The 19,750-nt window shown below is 40.4% G+C and overlaps 1 protein-coding gene across 1 annotated transcript in view; it reads left to right on the plus strand.

Moving 5' to 3' along the window:
* The first annotated feature begins 1,104 nt into the window (after positions 1 to 1,104).
* The window catches only part of malrd1 (MAM and LDL receptor class A domain containing 1), a 74,668-nt gene continuing 56,022 nt past the window's right edge, over positions 1,105 to 19,750 (plus strand). Inside the window, exons 1-10 of the mRNA XM_084746970.1 lie at positions 1,105 to 1,428; positions 4,268 to 4,399; positions 4,487 to 4,575; positions 4,661 to 4,819; positions 7,028 to 7,124; positions 10,529 to 10,660; positions 11,970 to 12,122; positions 15,668 to 15,773; positions 16,986 to 17,353; positions 17,888 to 18,333. Coding sequence (XP_084603096.1) covers positions 1,251 to 1,428; positions 4,268 to 4,399; positions 4,487 to 4,575; positions 4,661 to 4,819; positions 7,028 to 7,124; positions 10,529 to 10,660; positions 11,970 to 12,122; positions 15,668 to 15,773; positions 16,986 to 17,353; positions 17,888 to 18,333 — 1,860 coding nt within the window. The 5' untranslated portion in view covers positions 1,105 to 1,250. The remainder of the gene's footprint in view (positions 1,429 to 4,267; positions 4,400 to 4,486; positions 4,576 to 4,660; positions 4,820 to 7,027; positions 7,125 to 10,528; positions 10,661 to 11,969; positions 12,123 to 15,667; positions 15,774 to 16,985; positions 17,354 to 17,887; positions 18,334 to 19,750) is intronic.

A 19,750-nucleotide genomic window follows, 5' to 3' on the forward strand; every position in this document is an offset into this window, starting at 1 on the left:
ATTGACCACGTTGTTGTTCTGTTCTCTTGTACCTTTTTGTTAAAATTGTAATGAGATGATTAGTCTGTTATCATCCTGACCTCAAATCTCTTTTTCCCCACGTGTATTTTTGATCCTGATGCTGTTATTCAAAGTGACTGATTGAGATTTGGTGTTCAGAAATAACAGCTCAACAGGACATGCGTCAACCTGTGGCCCTCTGCGCTGTATGTGGCAGCGTCTCAACCACGCTGCCGCCAGCCGCACTCTATACGCTCTCGCTACCACTGCCGGTGGAGGTCGATACAGACGTGATCTTTCCCTTGTTCCATTGGTCCCTCGTCCCCCATGGAGCTGTCGAGCTCGCCTTTTCTCTCAAGGTTAATTTCATTTGAACTGCACCAGCGCTTGTACTGGCTTGCTGCTTGTGTGTTTTAAGGTCCTGTCTTTATTGATTGCTGTGAAATGAAATTATGTCTCACTGTAAAGTGGGGCTGAGGCCTGTTGGACACATTAATGATCCTACTATAGCAGATCATATTCCCAGCCTCAGCTCTTCTCTTCCTTGTTATATGTTCAGTCTGTTATCTTGTAATTAAATGATGCATCCTTAGCAGAAAGTATTTACAAGTTCTTTGTCCTCAAGGATAAGAATGTAAATACTTGCGGTTTAGGCCAATTTTTCCCAATCCTGGTCCTCAGGTCCCGCTGCCCTGTCCTGCACGTTTTAGATGTTTCCCTGCTCCGACACACCTGATTTTTTCTCTTCAGACTGAACCAGGTTGGCTATTTCTGTCCTTTTCCAGTGTTAATGCTATGCTATGCAAATTTGCCTGCCTGCTAGCGGTAGCTTCATATGCACCATACAGCCAGGAGAGTTTTGTCTTTAGCCATGTCCACTACACACCTAATTTAAACACTAAAGCTAATCTTAATTCTAATGTAGTGTAAACATATTTCAATAAGATTTAGCACCAAAATGTCCTTATGAGGGTTATATTCCTTTCTTTTTTCCTGTAATGATATGTGTTCATGTTAAATACAGCAACACAGGAACCAGCAAAGTGACCTGATTGAGTAACAGCCATAAAAGCAATTTATTACCCTTTACAACACACTTACAGCTCGAACAGGTACAATCCAAGATCCAAGCAGGCTAAACAACACACGGTGCCTCGACAGAAGTTCTTCCTCCTGTCCTAACAACAAAATGCTTTACGTGGAGGTGAAGAGAAGGCGCTCTAGTTAAAGGACAAACAACAACCAGGCTGATGACGTTGCTGCTGGGCTCGGTGTGGCTGCTGTCGGCCTCCTCTCTGGTGTTTGCTCCTGTGTCTGTCGGAGCCTGTTCAGATCAGGGGTTTACCTGCTCTCAGGGGTTATGTGTGCCCAAGGACTGTCTGTGTGACTTCACTGACGACTGTGGAGATGGCAGCGACGAGGAAGACTGTGAGTAAAGCTGCAAAACATACTGTAGAATAACCTGAACCTGAATTATATCAAGAGATTTTAAAATGTACTGAGCATGTTCGAGAAAAACAGACAGTACCCAGTTAAAATAAATGCTACAGATATTTTACAGTGCTACTCATTGGTTGTGTAAATGTGCAAGTGAAAACAACATTTTCTCCATCATGGAAAAGGACCCATTTAATCTTTTTTAGTCATTATATTATGTTATACATTATTTACACAGTACTTGCTCCATGCAAATAATCTAAATAAATTATTTACAAAATCATTAATGATTAATGAATGATGTTTAATTGCCTTATACACTTAAGGTCCCAGCATTGGTCAATTTCTGTCACAAACATACCAAGAGATGTCCTTTTTCATCTTTGAAGCTAGACTATTTTCTTTTCTTTTATGGTTAAAACACACACACACACACCATTTTGTACTTTTTGTACAAAAGCCACAGGGTGGAGTTTTGATGCTAGTTAATAGTTTAGTAGTTTAAGGATTTAAGACTTCAAAGGTTTTATGGTCACATAAACAAGCAACATAGAAAAAAGGAAAGAAAGAAAAGAAGAAAAAAGAATTACAAAAAAGAAAAACAATAAAAAAAACAAGAATGGGTGAAAGTTAGTATATGACTGGACTGACCTCAAATTCAACGACTTCCTGTGATGAATTTTTATCATTAATATTATCCACATTATTTATTAATACTTTTGTGCCACTCTGTCTCATACATGGTCTTTCAAGTAAAATTTACTTAAGTTAACTCATTATTTTGAGTTTAGTTAAGTTTAGTTAAGTTTAGTTTAGTAAGATTACCATGACCGATTACCAGTGTTGGGCAGTAGCGGCGTTACTAGTTTAACTACATTTTTCAGTAACGTGGTCGTAACGTCGCTGTTTTCTTCATCAAATAGCTTTTCAGTAGTGAAGCTACTTTAGTGATCAAATAACGCAGAAACTACATTTCCCCACGCATTTATAAACCATAAATGCGTCTCTTCCATGTGACGTCACGTACCTGCACTCCTGCTGATGGCCGCCATAGACTGGGTATAAAAAGATGGCTGCGAATTGGCGCAGCAACAAGTTCATGTTACTTATCGAGTCCTCACAGAACAGTTACACGCTCCGGTGTTTACTTTGCAACCCCAAAAGGAAGCTCCTGTCAACATCCAAGACGTTCAAAACAAATTTAAGGACACACATTCAGGTATTTCTCGATGTTAACACAACAATCGCTAGCTAAGCTAATCATCACAACTCAGTCAGCAAACACCAACAGCTAACATGTCACTAGCTAGTAACATGTCCTTTGGCAGCAAAAGAATAAAACTGTGTGTGCCAAGGGAATTTAGGCTTCTTTACAAAACCAAATTGTTGTTGTCAATTTAAATAAATAATTTGATATTATATTTTAATAATTATACTACTAAACAGACAGACAGATACATAGATACGTTATTTTTACTTTGCAAAATAACTTTAATGTAGTTAAGCTACTGTTGTCATTTTATTGTAGCTCAGCTTGCTACATTTCTCTGGTGTGTAGCTTCAGTGTAGTGAAGCTTCATTTAATGTAGAGTAACTTGTAGCTTAGCTCACTACATTTTCCAAGTAGCTTGCTCAACGCTGCTGATACAGAAATGATTGATTGATGAAATGACATGATTACAAAATCTCTACAACTTTAACCTTAACGTTCTGAGGTAAACTGTTTTATTTTTCTTGATGATAAAAAGCATTTTGTAATTAAAACAAAGGTCTATGTATTCTCATATGAGCCCTGAGATCAACACAGTTTACAAGTTTACAAAAGCCTAAGTAGTTGACTTGTAGTTCAAGGATTTTATGGTCAAATAAATAGGCAGTGCACATGCAGTGCAGGTTAATGCAGTGTGTACATATGTATGTCACAACTGTAGAAATCTGTACTATGAAAGGTTGTTCATGCTTGAGGGTGGATAAAATAAAGTAATTATTTATTAATCTAACAACAGAAAAATTTGCAGTGTAACAGCAGCAAAAAGGGGATAGCACAACAGCACAAGTGTCAGTAAAGAGCATGATATGATAATAAATAAACAGCAAATTATAATGGAAAAAAGTCGACATTAGTGAAGAGAAAATAAAATAAAAACAATATAAACAAAAAGCAAAACTCAACAGTTGTGCAGTTTGGTAGAAATGAATATTGCAATGAATTTGTCAGATCTGGTGTGTGTGTAATCTATGGGGAGAGGTGTTGATATAAAATAAGCATATCAGAGGACAATACATACTTTTTTAGAAAATTATGTGTGTGAATAATTATGTAAAATTCAAATTTAGCCTTTAAAAGACATTGTAAACATATTTGTAATTGGCAGCATTTCTTACACATACAGTAACAACAATAAACAGATGTGAAGGGCAGTAACAGTTTAATAGTGTCTTGGACTCGTACTTAAAGCATAATTAATGGGCACAATTTGTAATGTAGCATACTCAAAAACCATGGCAGCCAAAAAGGGTAAGTAAATTAAAATGTAAGAAGCTTTTGTGAAGATGTTCAATCCTCTATACATCTTAAAATATGAATGTGATCCTGTCTGGCATATCTCCGAAGCATTAACACTAATACTTTATGGTCCCTGGTTGCACATTTGGCCATAAAGCCAAATAAGAATCCACTCAGTTTCTGAGCTCAGCTGAACTGATGAATCTTTATTGTGTGTAGAACCCGCAGCTTAATCCCAATACACAGATTCTTGGTGAAATACTGCATATATTCAGGGTGAAACACAAACAAAAGAGCACAAGTGAAGGGTGATTTCTGTTGAAGGCTCCAGATATCAGAGGTGTGACTTTGAGGAGGGAATCTGTGACCTGGTCCAGAGCTCGGAGACGCTCTCTGAATGGACCAGAACCACCGAGGTCCCGGGACTCAAACATGACCACAACAACAACACATCAGGTACGAATATCTCACATTAAAGCAACATACTCTAAATATATTTCTCTGTTTCATTTAGATTTCTCCACACTTCTGTTTCTCCTGTAGCACATTTCCTGTCCTTGTTACCTGTAAGAGGAAACAGAACCACAGCAGACCTGATCAGTCCTGTCTTCCTGCCCAGTCAGACGTGTCAGGTATCCTCTGTTTAGGCATGCAGACAAAAACATCATCAACCACATGATGACATCTGGTGATATCTTCTTTGCTGTCACTCTGCAGGTGAGTTTTTACCTTCATGTTGGGGCGAAGCATGGAGATCTTCAGGTGTTGCTTCAGACTCTGGATCAGAACACAGAGGTGTGGAGAAACTTCACACAACCGCAGATGGAAATGTGGGAACAGACGATCATTAAGTTTTCCAGCAGTCACAGTTTTCAGGTTTGTTACACTCAATATTTACTATATTAGAGTTTTATATTGTTGTTTAAAATATGAAATGAACACCTGCCAGGCAGGAAATAAAGGTAGATTTTTTTATTTGTCAAATAAATCTTAGAAGGCTGTCTGCCAAACTGGTGGGTAAATGTTTGTACCAAAATAGTCTTGCAATAAAAAAACTATGAGAGTCAATTTCAATTCAATTCGACAGCCTTTATTGGCATGAATGTCATATAAACAATATTGCCAAAGCAGCAAGTATAACTCTCGACCGCATTTTGGTGTAATTTGCGGGTAGGTTGTTTTAGTTTTGCATAACTAGGCATCTCTCCAAAGTGCTCAGTGCTGGAGAAAGATCTGGCTCCATTTATGCACATTTTGCTATAGGGGAAAAAAAAACATCCTGCTTTGTTTGCATTTCTTTAAATCAATCACAAATGTCTTGGTGGGGTGCTAATTTGCTGCTTTTAGCATGTAGGTTGCAGCTTGGAGGTTTTTCTGGGGACTTTGAAAATATAGACGGTGGTTGCCGTGATGCCGCTCGAAACAAGCAACCAATAGCAAACTAATACTGCAGTGTTCAGCCAGTCAGTTGGACCAGGTTGCTTCTGTCCTCTGCTGTCTGTGTCAGAGTTTGATAGTCTCACACACACACAGAGGGACATGGACGGAAGTTGTAACTTTCGCCCTGCATGTTTTCATCGTACATAAACTCATTCAATTATACCATATCGTGTTGGATGGTAAATTGTGCAATAGTATGCACCATGTACAAAAACTGTCCAAAAGCAAACATATTTGTTCATATTTCCAGAGTATTTATGACATAGCATAAGTTTGCTTGAAACTGATAAAGTCATCATCACAGCAAAAATGAGCAGCACATCAGGGGCCGTTTATGTGCAGTGAGGGGGTACTGACCCAACTGGACCCTTCAGAGGCCATCTGGAGTCCTGTGAAGCCTGCTGTTTGTGTCCTTCTACAGTATCTCCTCATACAATGTCAGCGTGTCACCGCTCTCCTCTCCTCTCCTCTTCACCATCTGTCTCCGACCACAGCCAGCTCAGTTTCATAACATGACTGAACCGGCGCCGGGGGTAAAGACAGGTCAACTCTCTGCCAACAATCACTTTCCCCCCCATTAATCTACTTCCTGCTTTAAAGGCAGTTCAGTTAATTGGGTTTTTATTTACCATGGCGATTTCAGCTGATTTCAATTTCAGCCAGTTTGCTTAACGATGTGCACTTTGTCACCTGCTTAAGTTCTCCAGGGCGTTCAGATTGTTCTCTAATCATATAGAATTGTAGAAAACACTTTCCGTTTTTGCTTTATTTGATTGAGATTTGTGCATATAAAATATTATATGCAAATATTAAAAGTTGGCCTAAAGCTTTAAACAAAACAGAATCTAATCTATGACATGATTATGGAGTATTTTCTAGGGCTGCTTCCACTGATGGTAACTAAGTGACTCAGAGGATTAAAATACAGAGAACTTTCTGAGAGGGATTTTATTACTTTTATGGCCTCGAAGTCAATTTTTTTGGGGGGAACAAAAGAAATGCCAGCTGTGTGTTTGAGTGCATTTTCCCATCACCCGTGATGACACAATCCTCCATTTGTTTAGATTAGTCATACAGTAAATGATGGGCTATAAACTCCACTGGTGTAGATAAAGCTGTTCTATGGACTTTGATCAGTGCAGCTTTGATATTAGTCTCTCTGTGACCATCAGAGTAAATGTGACGTTTTAGCTAGTTGACATTGTGGCTCTGGGAATGCTAACGTCTGTCTGTAACTGAACAATCTCAACAGCTATTCACTGGATTGGCACAAAACTTTGCATATTTTACTGCACTTAAGAAAGTTGGAGACATTATTATGGCCTAAATATTATTGTATTTAGGCCTCCATGGTTGCTGCCATTGTTATGTGACATCAGACAACTGCTTCTTCAAGTCGGGGTGGATGGATTTGCCCTGAATTTACAAGTAGGAACCCCGACTTTGATTGGCATTGCATTGTACTTTTTAGTGGGAGGTTAGTGGAAGTTGTCCTGAATGCAGCTTTAGTCTAACACACAGATGTAAACATAGAAGACAAAGACTGCATGCAAATGCTCTAATGCACATATATGCTGAATGTGCACACAGACAAACAGATTTTAAACAGAGGTAATAAAAATAAGTTTTCTGTGTGCCTCCCAGGTGCTGATTCGAGGGGAGATTTCAGCCGACAGTGAAGCCTCTGAGGTCCTCGCCATCGATGACCTATCCTTCAGTCCCAGCTGCATGACTGTGCCTGGTACTGCTACCATTAATAACATCTCACTACACAGACGGGACAAGTTCAGACCTTGACATTTTGAAATATTGCCACACATAAACAGACCGCCACAAACTTGTTTTGAATACTGATAACAGGGGGAGACATTAAAGCAGCCAGGACAGGATTCATAACAGAATAACTGAATCATTAAAATAATGCTTACGACACATTTCCCTGCACTGAATATGGAGCACAGTCAGTGCCACGATGTATGGGTTTATTTATGCCTGCTGTAGTGCACTGCCTGCACCTCAGTGATGAATGTCATACGGCTGAACATCTTGGGCGGGAACGTTTGATAAAGCACCACAGACTTGGCGTTTTGGACAGAATTTTTACATGTTGCCTCGGTGATATACAGGTATTACAGCTGCAAGCACAAACTATAACATTTTTTTACAGCTGCTATTATTCATCCTCTCTGCCTGCAGAACAATAGCTGAACCTTCTTTATTGATTGTCTCGTTTGGGCTACAACCTGTGGCCTTCAGCTGTTTTAGGTCTCCTTCCCTGGTGAAGCATCAGGGCCACAGTGGAGTCAGAGCTGCTCTACAGGCAGGATTAACATCAGTGTTCTGAGCACAACACTTCTTCAAGAATGTTTGCTAAATGAATTGCAAAGAAGGATTTTTATTTAATGTATCGGTTTTAAAAATCAGCAATAATCCTCACTTCCTCGTTCATTCATTAATGACCCTGAAAGGTCTGCAGGCAAGCTCTCTAACCTAGATAATTTATTTTTGGCTAGATTGCAGTTTTTTTTCAGAGTAGCAGAAGTGCTTGGTAAAGTTTGCCTTGCTTTTTAGCCAGCCTTGAGGCTGAAATTTCCTTTTTGTCGCAGAGACCACACTGAGCTGTCCTTGGTTCCTGTTTTTCTGTGTTAGCTCTCGTCATTCAGTCTGTCTGACTGTACTGTAGCCCTCAGGATGTTTTCTGCTACCCTTTTTCACCGTTACGTATTTCTTTAGTTGCTACAATTGCATAAATAGTCATACAAGGATGAAATTTGACAGCAAGTATCCTGAAACAAAGGGAGAAGAAGCGCAAGAAGAGTCTGGGGCTGACTGTCTTACACACATGAATCCTTCCTGACAGTCATGACAGTGATCTTGAAGGCTGCAATCAGGTCTTATCAAATGAGCCAGACACTCATTTTCATTTTCTCAATAATTATCCTGTAATCTCGAGAAAGCAAAAGTTGTTTTCTTGTGATGAATTACTTACTTGTTATCTCAAGAAATCTGCTGTTTGTTTTCTTGATATAATGGGAGTGACTATTGGACTTCCATTCATCAGGTGGCCAGAAACCCCACTTTAAGTGAACACTAATGTCTGTCCATGTCTGCTGGATGTATAAGTGGGACACTGTTTGCAACTTGCTCACCAACAAGATTTTTGTTGATCTGCCCCTAGGTAGTTGAAACAAAATCAATTAATGCAAGTTTAACTTGAGTGAAATGTGTTAAATGAGAGCAAAAGACACTGTGACAAATGTGGTGTCTGTTGGCTCGTCACCAGACCTAGTTTAGCATGTCTAAGTGGACGAAACAGGTCAGTGTCACCTTGGCACCTGGTCCCTGAGCTTCCATCTGTCTTCTGCTCACAACAGTGGATTTGTGAGACGCCCCACAATTCAAAAAGCAAGGTTGATGTTATCATATCAAACACATTAAATGTGACTCTGAGCAATAGTGCTCAAGGCACCAGAGCTGGTTACAGCTTAAAGCTAAACCCAAGCCAACTTCCAGTATCCAAAATACCACACTAAAATAGCAATAACATGTACCTACACTTGAAAAGGGTTAATATGCAGGACAGATCTGTGTAGTCTGACTCATCCATGCAAGGAAAGACAAGGATATTATTTTGATATGTGGCTCCAATCTAATACTGCAATCTACCTGCCATTATGGTCACTTAAAGAGGATTATTTATGTCCCATGTCCTATTTTTCATCTTATTTTATCCATTTATTGCACTAAATTATGGGGTCACAACATGGATTAATTAAAATTAAGTGCACTGTCACAAATAATGGCATTATAATCAGTAAATATTGGCCTATAAGACAGAAACATGGTTGTAAATTGTATTTTTAGCCAAATTTAACACCTCTTTCACACCCTGTTATCATAAATCTCACTTTTAAAATGTGTGAGTACCTTCAAGGGTGTTTCATGTCTGTACATGTTTTGGGAATGAGTTGGCTGCTTTATAATTTATTACAGCTGTCCTTTAATTTGTCCAGCTGATACTGGTCATTTTGCCCGGCCAGGTCTTATCTGGCTAAGAATGTCATTTAGCAGACATTTTGTCTTGCAGATGTCTAGTCAGCCAGATTAATTTCTCTTGCAAAACACTAGAGAGAGAAAGATTGATTTAGCCAAAAATAAGGTCTAATCAGAGTTTAGTAAAGCAAGGTTTAAAATGAATGAATCCAGATTTAAATTTAAGCAGAGCTCTCCAAGTTTTGTGGTCTTGCTCCAGAATATATTAAGGAGCTTTTAACCCTGTACAGTCCAGCCAGGCCCTTGAGATCAGCTGATCAAAATCTCCTGGCTGTTCCTCAGACCAGACTTAAAACTAAGGGTGACCGTGCCTTTTCAGCTTTGGCCCCTCGGCTCTGGAACAGTCTTCCCCTTAATGTGAGATCAGCAGACTCCACAGAGACTTTCAAGCGACTTCTTAAATCTCACTTCTATAGAATGGCCTACTATGATTAATGTTTTATTGCTTTATTGTTTTTAAGAAAATATGTTGTATTTATCTGCTCTTAATGCGTTTTTAAATGTTTCAATATGATCTTTATGCTTTTTTTCCTTTTATTCTGTAAATCTTTTAATATGGAAAGCACTTTGTGCGTAAGCTTGAAAAGTGCTATATAAATAAAATTATTATTATTATTATTATTATTACAACAGAATTAAATGTTTAAAAGTTTGGTGCAACATAATTTAAAGTTAAACCATGATTCAATTGAGATTAAAAATTAATCCATGTTGGTGCAACCCAGCCTTAAAAACTTACTTTAAATAGCCAGCCAAAAGCCATTTGAAAATTGGGCTATTTTTCACTTATGTTTTCAATATTCCTCATAAGTGGAATGAAATTGAGTTCATTTCGCAGAGAGGGTCGGACGTACTATTGATCACAGTATCTGAACTTCATTCATTACATCACAGTTGAATCTAATCTTCCATAACACAGCTAATGTACTTCACTTTCTGTGGACGCAGGGGACCTCATCTGTATTAATCCGCCATGATCTCCCATGAGTCCTCTGTAATGATAAAATCTCATGATAGGAGTCTGTGAAAACTCTTTGTGTGTCCACATCTGATTCCAGTGTATTAATCGTTTGCTTTTTATTTCTGTGGCAGAGAGCAGTGTAGCCCCTCCTCCTGTTTGCCCTCCCTCATGGTTTGCCTGTTGCACTGGAGAGTGCATCGAGGAGAGTAAAGTGTGTGACTTCACCCCACATTGTCCCCATGGAGAGGACGAAGCCAGCTGCCGTAAGAACCTTGTTGCCAAGTAACACATTCAAAAAATTCGCATGATCCTATTTGTAGTTTGGTGACTCATATGCATCCTCCAGTATGACTACAATGGTTAAAGGCATTTTTAAAAACACTGATTGTTACCTGTTTAAATTCTATTTAGTTTTCTCCTCTGCTTGGTCATTAGCTTGCTGTTTTGTTTTGTTTGTTATTGGTGGGTCAGTAGCTAATCTAATATAAAGTAGCTAAGCCTCGCCATGATAGTAACCACCCTTGGAGGCTGATGACCTGCCAGGTCAGAAGCCGATCCATTGGGCTGGTTAGACTGCAGAATTATTATAGAACTAGATGGGGCTTTGCCACTCAGCCCTGCTGGCAAGTCTTTCCAGTGGGCTATCGTCGTATTGCAGTGCACCTTTCATTAGACTGATTGGGTGCCATCTTTGCATACACTATCTAGTTCACTATAATATATCTGGGTTAGACCCACGAGTTATTTCCTTGGTTGAGTCAGTTGTCAACTTCTCCTTTTTCTCCACTGGCCAGTTTATCATTGGCCAAGCTGTAGCTTGCTTTGGCAAAGATAGAGCCTCCGCTGTTTTCATTTTGTGCCTTAATCGGCACCATATCATTCGCCGTTAGTGGTAACTTTAAACAACTTGGGAGTTGTAGTTAACTTTTCCCTCAAAGTTTTTATGCTCTAAGGCTTGTACCTTTGACTTTTTGGATCAAAGAAACAGATATTTTCAAAAGCACTTCTTAATCTTTTGAAAGGATTTAACTGAGAAAGTTTCACTTTCATCCAAACCACAGAAATGTGAGTTATGGCCCTCTGGAGCTTTTGATCATATCACATAGTCTTCCTCAGCAGATAGAGTTTACCCAGTTGTCATGGAACTGTAGATGTTCAACATTTTTCTGAGCACTTTAAGGACGTCTCATCCAAGTCGAGACTGGAAATTTAATCTTGACTTTGGAAACAGAAGTTGACACAACAATCCTACCACTGGGTGCATCAGTTTGCCCGATATCAGATGGAACTGAGCAACTTGTTACACACCTGTTTCCATCTTCAGAGAATCAGTCTGCTCGGTGGGCAGATTCAAAGGTCTGGACCCAGGCAATTCATCAGAAGCTGTTCAAAAAGAACAAATTTCGTGTCCAGAAATTTGGAAATTTCATGATAACTGTGCCTCCTCTATCTACTGAGGAGCTGCTAATTAACCTTTAGGTGAAAGTGTTACATTAACTTGTTTCAAAGGTCAAGAGTGAACTTTTAATCTCAACTTTATTTTAATTATTTCCTATCTCTCTGCTCATTCAGCCTCAGAGTGTGACTTTGAGGGTGGTTCTTGTGGCTGGTACGAGCTCACTCTCGGTGATGGCTTTGATTGGATCAGGGGTTCTTCTGTGGAGGTCCCTCCACACTACTATGGCCACCCTCCACCTCTGGACCACTCTACCAACAGCACCGACGGTAAAGAACCAAACACACCACATATTCTCAGTCGCAATGCTGCCATCAGCTAAATACAACCATCAGTCACTAGAAGTAAACTGGTGTGAACTAGGACCATATAAAGGTTCCTCTTTGCACCCTTTCAGAGAGTTGTACCAAGAACCCAGCATAAAGAGTTATACCAAGACCCAGCTGTGAAAGGTTTCACCCAGATGAAATTTTAATAACAATGACAATAACACAGAGTTTCTACCTAGAACACACTCGGGGGTTTTTGTCAAAAACCCTTGTATTTCCTAAGTGTTTTATCTGGAACCCACCCAGTGAGTTCAACCAAGAAACCTTTTGTAGCCTAAGGGTTTTAGCCAGAACTTGCCCAGGGGGTTCCATCAAAGACCTGTTTATATTCCAAGGGTTTTATCCAGAATTCATGTGGGTGGTTTTCCCAAGAACCATTTTATATTCCAAGGGTTTATCAAGGACCCACGTTTTATCTAGAATGCATCCAGGGATTCCACTGAGGACCCTTTTATATCTCATGGGTTTCATCTAGAACCCACCCAGAGACAACTCTTTTATGGTACAAAGAGAACTTGATAAGCCCTTGACAAAAAAGTTCCTCAAGGATAACAACAATCCTTGAGGAACTCTTTCTTTCCAAAGGGGTTCTTCGGAATCAAATTGCTCTGGTTCAAACCTTCAAGGAGAACCGTTTTGGAACCCTTGTTTCTAAGATTGTGGGACAAGAACAGAAATGTGATGAGCTGATAAGGTCGATATGATTTTGCTGTGTCCTGGGCGTTCAGTCAGAAATAACGGGCAAAAGATAATATTATCTTCAGATCAAATCAAGGTTTTTTTGGGAGGGAATAAAATCTGATTTCTGCGTGTTTTTGAAAGATAAGCACTTTGTGGAAAAACGCCTTCTCAGCCATCTGAATAATAGAAAGGAATCGACACATGCTGTACCCATTCTGCATATTAACTCCACATCATTCTCTGAAATACACAATATTATGCTCACGCTGAAGCACCCTTAGTCTCTTCTCGGTTTATGTACCACAACATGTTACTTTATATGTTATGCCTCATTACATATTCATATTCAGGCTTTTCTGCACATTTACCCTCCAAAAAAATGTAACTCTTAGGATGTATTTAGGGATTTAAAAAGAAATCCTGTTGTCGCCTGACTTGGTGAGAGTTTTTTCAGCAGCACCATCTGTTGTTTTGTTATGTACATTGTGTGAACATGCTGTGAAAAGACGCTCTGTCAGGCTCAGATTTGGCGGCTGTGCAGGCAGTGTAGCTGAGGTCTCTGTTATGTGCAGCTTCTTCTTCCTTATCCAAGCTTTGTGGCACATATCCTGGTGGGAGCAACTGTTTGAAGATTTAGCAAATATGATTGTGACCACTCAGAGATCTTGTCTGCAACAATGTGAAGGCATGTGGGCGGTGTTCAAACAGTGCTTATTTGGCAGTGAGGCACCTCACAGGAGCCAAGAAAATATTCCAGCTCCATCAACATCAGGCAGGATGGAGTCATGGATTCTTGCTGTTCATATCCAGCTATAGACCAGCTGTCATTTTCCTTTTTAAACAGTTTTTAATGAGTTTTGATGAATGCAGTATCATTATGTTACCAAATACAGCCAAAATCATCTAATTATGCCCTCATGATAGCTGCAGAAGTGCCCTCTTGGACGCCCCTATGGTAGATAAAACATGAGAAAATGCCCTCTCAGGTGGCCCCAGTAGACAAGAAAATCTTAAGTTCCCTCTAGGGTGACCTTTAAGAGGAGAAAACCTGATGCAGTGCCATATGGGCTGCAAGTGCTTGGAACTGTTTCACCATAAATGCATCACAACCTAATGTATGCTGGAGCCCCACAGTATGGTGCCTTTTTTATCAGCCTATTAAGATGGTAGTCATAAGATGTAGTATAGATTTATATGCATGGACACAAATTGCCAATATTTTTTCTGACGGCGCAACTTTCAAAGTAATAAGGACATGATGTAAAAGTGAGAAAGTCTGTGTGGGAGGTCAGGGTGAATGGATGGGTCAAACAGAAGTAGTCATTTTAACCCAAACCCTATCTTTTCCTAAACCCAACCAAGTAGTTTTGGTACCTAAACCTACCCAACACCTTTAGTGTAATCGGACATTGCATATTAATTATTGCTAACTTAACTGCTGAGTGAGAGCAACAGTGGATATTATTAGTTTTTTGTTACATGGCTTTGTTTAACACTCGATTCTGATTGGTCAATATTCTGAGGTCTGTCATACCTGAATGTCGGACCGTTGCTATAAAGAACAAGCCATTGTCTGAGTCTGCCACTGACAGTCTCTGTCCTGCTGTAACATGTCAGTTTCCTGCAGGGGATTAATAAACTCTTATCTTATGTCAATATTAGGTCAAAATGAACTTGAAATAAATTTTATTCACTGATTTGGGTGAAACTGGGTCATATATCATGGAGAAAACATTTTCTGGTTTCCCCTCTGATGTCCTACGGCTGCTCAACTTCAACTCTTGGCTATTTAACTACAGATCTTTCCTCATGGGCAGATAGCTTTAGCTCACTTGTTGCTAAAGTAGCTAGTAGTGTTTGTCACTGAACTGGGCAGCCTCCCAGTGAACACGATCGTAAGTAAGTTAGCGAACTCCTAACTGCTTTTTGATCAGGCTGCTGGGAACTAAAACCGGCAAGAAAACCAACATGCAACCTATTTCCTGTCATCAAACTGGCCTTTGTTGATCTCTGAGGCTGTTTTGGTCCTGGTCTGGACGCCACTCTTCCTCGTAGCGTACCTATGGACTGCTTTAGCTGCATGGCAAGGGGGGGGCAGGATACACAGTGGCATTGGCTAATCAGTGTCTGCGACAGGTCCTTCCCTAGCTGCCCAGCTGCACTCCACCAGACATTTCATGGGAACTCTGGAGGTTCTGCAAGTGATTGTGGAGAAAGATAGTTGATTATTGTGTCCAGGTCATCAAATACCGACACTTTGGCTTGGTGACTCCGGTCACTTGTAGTACTTTCAGATTTGTTTATATGTAGGTGGATATTCATGTTGTGGTTTGATCATAGTTTGATTAGTTGTGTGAAATGGAATGGCCTAAAATGACTCCACATCACTGCTGCACCGAGCAGCTGCCTGCACATTTGCAGCCAGGCTGTTGCAAACAAGCCTTCCCATTGTCCTCTGACCTGTCTCATCAAGAAGACACGGTTGGCATGGTGACTGCAGTCCACAGGATATGTTTTGTTTACCCCATGGCTCTTAATGTACTCAGTAGACATTGTCATGCACAAAAATCCCACAGGGAGAGGTGTTGAAATTGACCCATCTGGCAGCAACAACAATGTGCGAAGGCGTTCAGTGGAATAGTAAATGAACCTCTGGAGTGTCTGGATCTCTAATAGTTTTAGCTCTTTTAAAGGTGATTCACTGTCTGGTGGAACAAGTTGTTTGCAGCAATGAAGGGCTTTGTGTGTAATAAAGTTGATGCTGAATATGGTTTGAACAGTAATTGTCTTCTCACTCACTGCAGGCCACTTCATGTTTATATTAAAGAACAGCAGCAGTCTCTATCCGAGGGCTGTTCTCCGAGGACCCTGGTTCAAACAGTCGGCCTCTGGATGCACCCTGACCTTCTGGTAAGAGCAGAGGCAGCAAAAGTACACACATTCTTTACTCAGGTAGAAGTACAGTAGAAAAGACTCTGGTAAAAGTAGAAGCACTGATTCAACTTCTTGACTAAAGTAAAAGTGAAAAAGTACGGGGTCTAAAGTGTACTCAAAGTATAAAAGTAAAAAGTCGGCCTCTGAATGACATTTCTACCAGCTGTTTCTGTGCAAAACTGACTGAACCTCAACTTTTCTCTGTGACTGAGTCTCCATTTCTTATGTCTTGTATCTTGTTTAATCTTTTACATTGTGCTTCGTCTTTTTAGTCATTTTTGTTTTGCTACTTTGCTCTTTTTTGTCTTGTTACATAAGTTTTGACTTTGTACATCCTTCATGTCATTTTGGTCTTGTTCTGTCTTATACCTCATTTTCACCTTTTACGTCTTTTTTTTTTTTAATCTGGTCACATCTTTTGTGTCGTTTTAATCTTGTTAGGTCTTTTATGTCTAGTTACATCTTTTTCTTTTTGTTTTGTATTTTTCATTATGTTAGGTCTTTTGTTGTCTTACATCCTCTACAACGTTCTTGTCTTGTCACATCATTTTTTGTCTTTTATGTTGTTTTTGTCTTGTCTTTGTTAGTTACAGGCAAAGTAAAGATACCTGTATAATCTACTTGAGTCCAGTAACAAAGTATTTATACTTGGTTACTGCCAACTCTGGGAAAAAAATGAATTACTCTCTTCCTTCTATAAAGTTGTTCAACATGACTCCTCGGCACAACCAGAATCTGTCCACCTACTTTTTCCGTTTGCTGTCTCCCCTCCTCTGTGTTTTTCTTGATCTTTTCCCCTTCCTGCAAACATCATTTCACCTGTCTCAGCTCTCCTCTCCCAGCATCTCTCTTATTTCAAAAACACAATGAGAAGCTACGCATCCGAATCTGTCATGTTTTGACAGTTTTATGGCTTCTTAAAGTTTATGTCACTTGACAGATTTTATTTTTCCACTAGGTGATTGGAGGGGCTCTCCTGGCGTAAAAGTGCTGGGGGTTTATAAATTTCATTTTTTTTTCTGCAGAGTAATCAAAAGCCCTCATGTATTATGTCAAGCATATGCGTCGGCACAAGAAGAATCTGTGATTTACAGGATCTGGTGTGCGGAAATAAAAGTATAATACCACAGAATGCACACATTGCTGTCAGTAAAACTTTAGCCTCCATCTCTCCCTCATCTCCTTCAGGCATTATAACTCAGGAATATCTGTGGGGGCTGGAGACATGTACCTTCGAATCAAGGGAATGCAGAACAACACCCTCATATGGAGGACTTTGTATGACCAGGGAACCCGCTGGAACCAGGCCACCGTGCAGCTGGGACGCATCACCCAGCCCTTCCAGATCGCTCTGGCTAAGATCAGCCTAGGCGTGTTCGACGGGGTCTCCGCCTTGGACGATATCACCTTCAAGAACTGTTCGCTGCCCCCGGCGGTGGTGGAGTGCCCGGCGCACACACATTTCCACTGCGTGCACACCAAGGCGTGTGTGGAGCACCTGCAGCTCTGTGACCTGGTGGACAACTGTGGGGATGGATCAGATGAGGAGGGATGTTGTGAGTGTCAGTGGAAGAAATTTAAAGAGGAGCTGTACCAGGTTTAGAGATTATGAATAGTATTGCATATTGCATGTGGAAAAACAGGTGCAGTTGTTGTTTTGTTGCACCAGAACTTTGCTAAATTGCTTCAAGTCTAGTCATCATTGGTTAGGACTAGACCTCTGCCTGAGACTAGATGCTTCAGGTGACATTAGCTGCTACTGACTGAGACTGAGCTTTTGGTGGTCAAGTTGCATTGTGGGTAAAGTAGACACCAGGTTTAAACAGCCTATACCTGTGATATGTTTGGTTTGTAAAACCATAGTGGAAGTTCAATATTTCCCTCTAAAATGTGAAGAAGTAGAAGTATACAGTGGCAGAAAATGAAAAATTAACATAAAATATAAATTCATCAAATTCAAAGTACAGTACCTTGTTTTCATTCCTGGTGAAGCTTATGTTGCCACTGTAACTCAGTCAGGTGTATCTGTCAGTGCAGCCTTATATTGTTTTCTGCCTCCAGTGAAATTCATTTCCTGTCATGTCTCACAGCTCCAGAGCTGCAGTGTAATTTTGAACACGACCTGTGCAGCTGGAAACAGGAACAGAGTGGAGGAGATGTGTTTGACTGGACTCGCATCAAAGGCCCCACGCCAACCTTTAACACGGGCCCTTGGAAGGACCACACGTTGGGCACCAGACATGGACACTACCTCTACATCGAGTCCTCTGCGCCTCAGGAGTTCAAGGATACAGCTGTGCTGCTGAGCAGAGTCTTCCAACCCACCCATCAGCGTGGCAAGGACCCGTCCAGGTCCCGCCACCACTGTGTTTTCCGCTTCCACTACCACATGTTCGGCTCACATGTGTTCTGCTTGGCGGTTTACCTCAGGACCAGCGCTACAGGCCGTGGGCACATGCTGTGGGTACGATATGGAGACCAAGGAAACCTCTGGCACAGGAAGACTCTCTACCTCACCAGTGTTCGGCCTTTCCAGGTAACTAATGCTCCAGAAACTGATCCAAAAATGGGGAATAAAATCATTTTTTATTGTGTGTTTAGGCTTCTACCTCATGTCTGTCATCAGATTTTATTTCTTACACTGCACTGAGCAGAAAGACAGAATATGTTCCAAATATTCCTTTCAAGTCCTTAAATAATTGACACTGAAGTTGTCAGTTTTAGGTGGCATGGTACCTCAGTTGGTGAAGTGTTTGCCGCTTGTGCTGAGGCTGTGAACGCTCTGCAGCGCCTGTGGCTTCAACTTTCACCTGTGGTCCTTTGCTGCACGTCACTGCCGTTATTCTCTCTCCCTTTCGTTTCGTATCTTCAGTTGACAAGTTTCCAATTTTAGTTTTTGATAGAAATACTCCACAGCAAGGAAAAATCTTGCATTCACCTACATATTTAAGTTTGTGGAATGTAATGTCTTGTAAGTACGTGCTCATTCTGAATTTGTTGGCTGCAATACGTTTCAGAAAAGTTTAGACAGGGGCAACAAAAGGCTGGGAAAGTTGTGGAAAAGTGGAAAATAACCAGGTACCAGTTCTAAATTTGTGATGGTATAGGGGTTTGCATCATGCATAACTGTCACATCTATGAAGGCCCCATCAACACTGAAAGGCACAAACAGGTTTTGGAGCAACACATGCTGCCATGTAGACAATGTCTTTCTCAGAGACATCCCTGCTTATTTCAGTACGACGATGCCAAGACTTGGAATTAGGGTTTTATTACTAGAATACCACTTGTAGTCACATCACATCCCGCTCTAAATCATTTGCATTCAGTCCCGTTGTGTAATCAAAGTTAGACATGCAGACCTGAGCTAAAGGTAAACACAGTTCCCCGTCAGCCAACAATGAAACTCTAGTGAAGCAAAGAGTCTGTATTTAAGAGTGCATCACAATGTTGCGTGATGAAGATCTATTTAATAGCCTCACTGCTTGACATCGATCCCTCAAGATGGATGTTCTGTTGTCATTACTCATGAGTAAGTATAACTTGACAGGCAGTTAAAGACTTTCCCTCCATTACGGCATTGGAAACAGAGGCTCTGTTTGTCGAGTTAATTAACTGCAACAAGGGTAAAAGTGAACAAAAAAGGGACACTGGTAAAAATTCAGACTCAGGCCAAAATATGCTCCCACAGGCACGTACATATATGTGTGCTGTATGATTTGACATACAAAATGCATGCAAAAACCCAACAATGAGCCTATCAGCATTACGCCTAATTTAATTTGAGCTGTTTGCCAAGGCAGCGAGTGGAAATGGCTGATTACTGGAGAAATGTTTCAAAATGTGTTTGCTAAACACTGCTGCTTGAATAATGCTAATGTGACATTCTCAAAACCTACAGTAAATACTCACATGGTGCCTCTTCCAGATAGAGCTTCAAATAAACATTTAAC

Source organism: Lutjanus erythropterus, chromosome 21 (assembly GCF_056507025.1).
Source record: "Lutjanus erythropterus isolate fLutEry1 chromosome 21, fLutEry1.hap2, whole genome shotgun sequence".
Taxonomy (NCBI): domain Eukaryota; kingdom Metazoa; phylum Chordata; class Actinopteri; order Lutjaniformes; family Lutjanidae; genus Lutjanus; species Lutjanus erythropterus.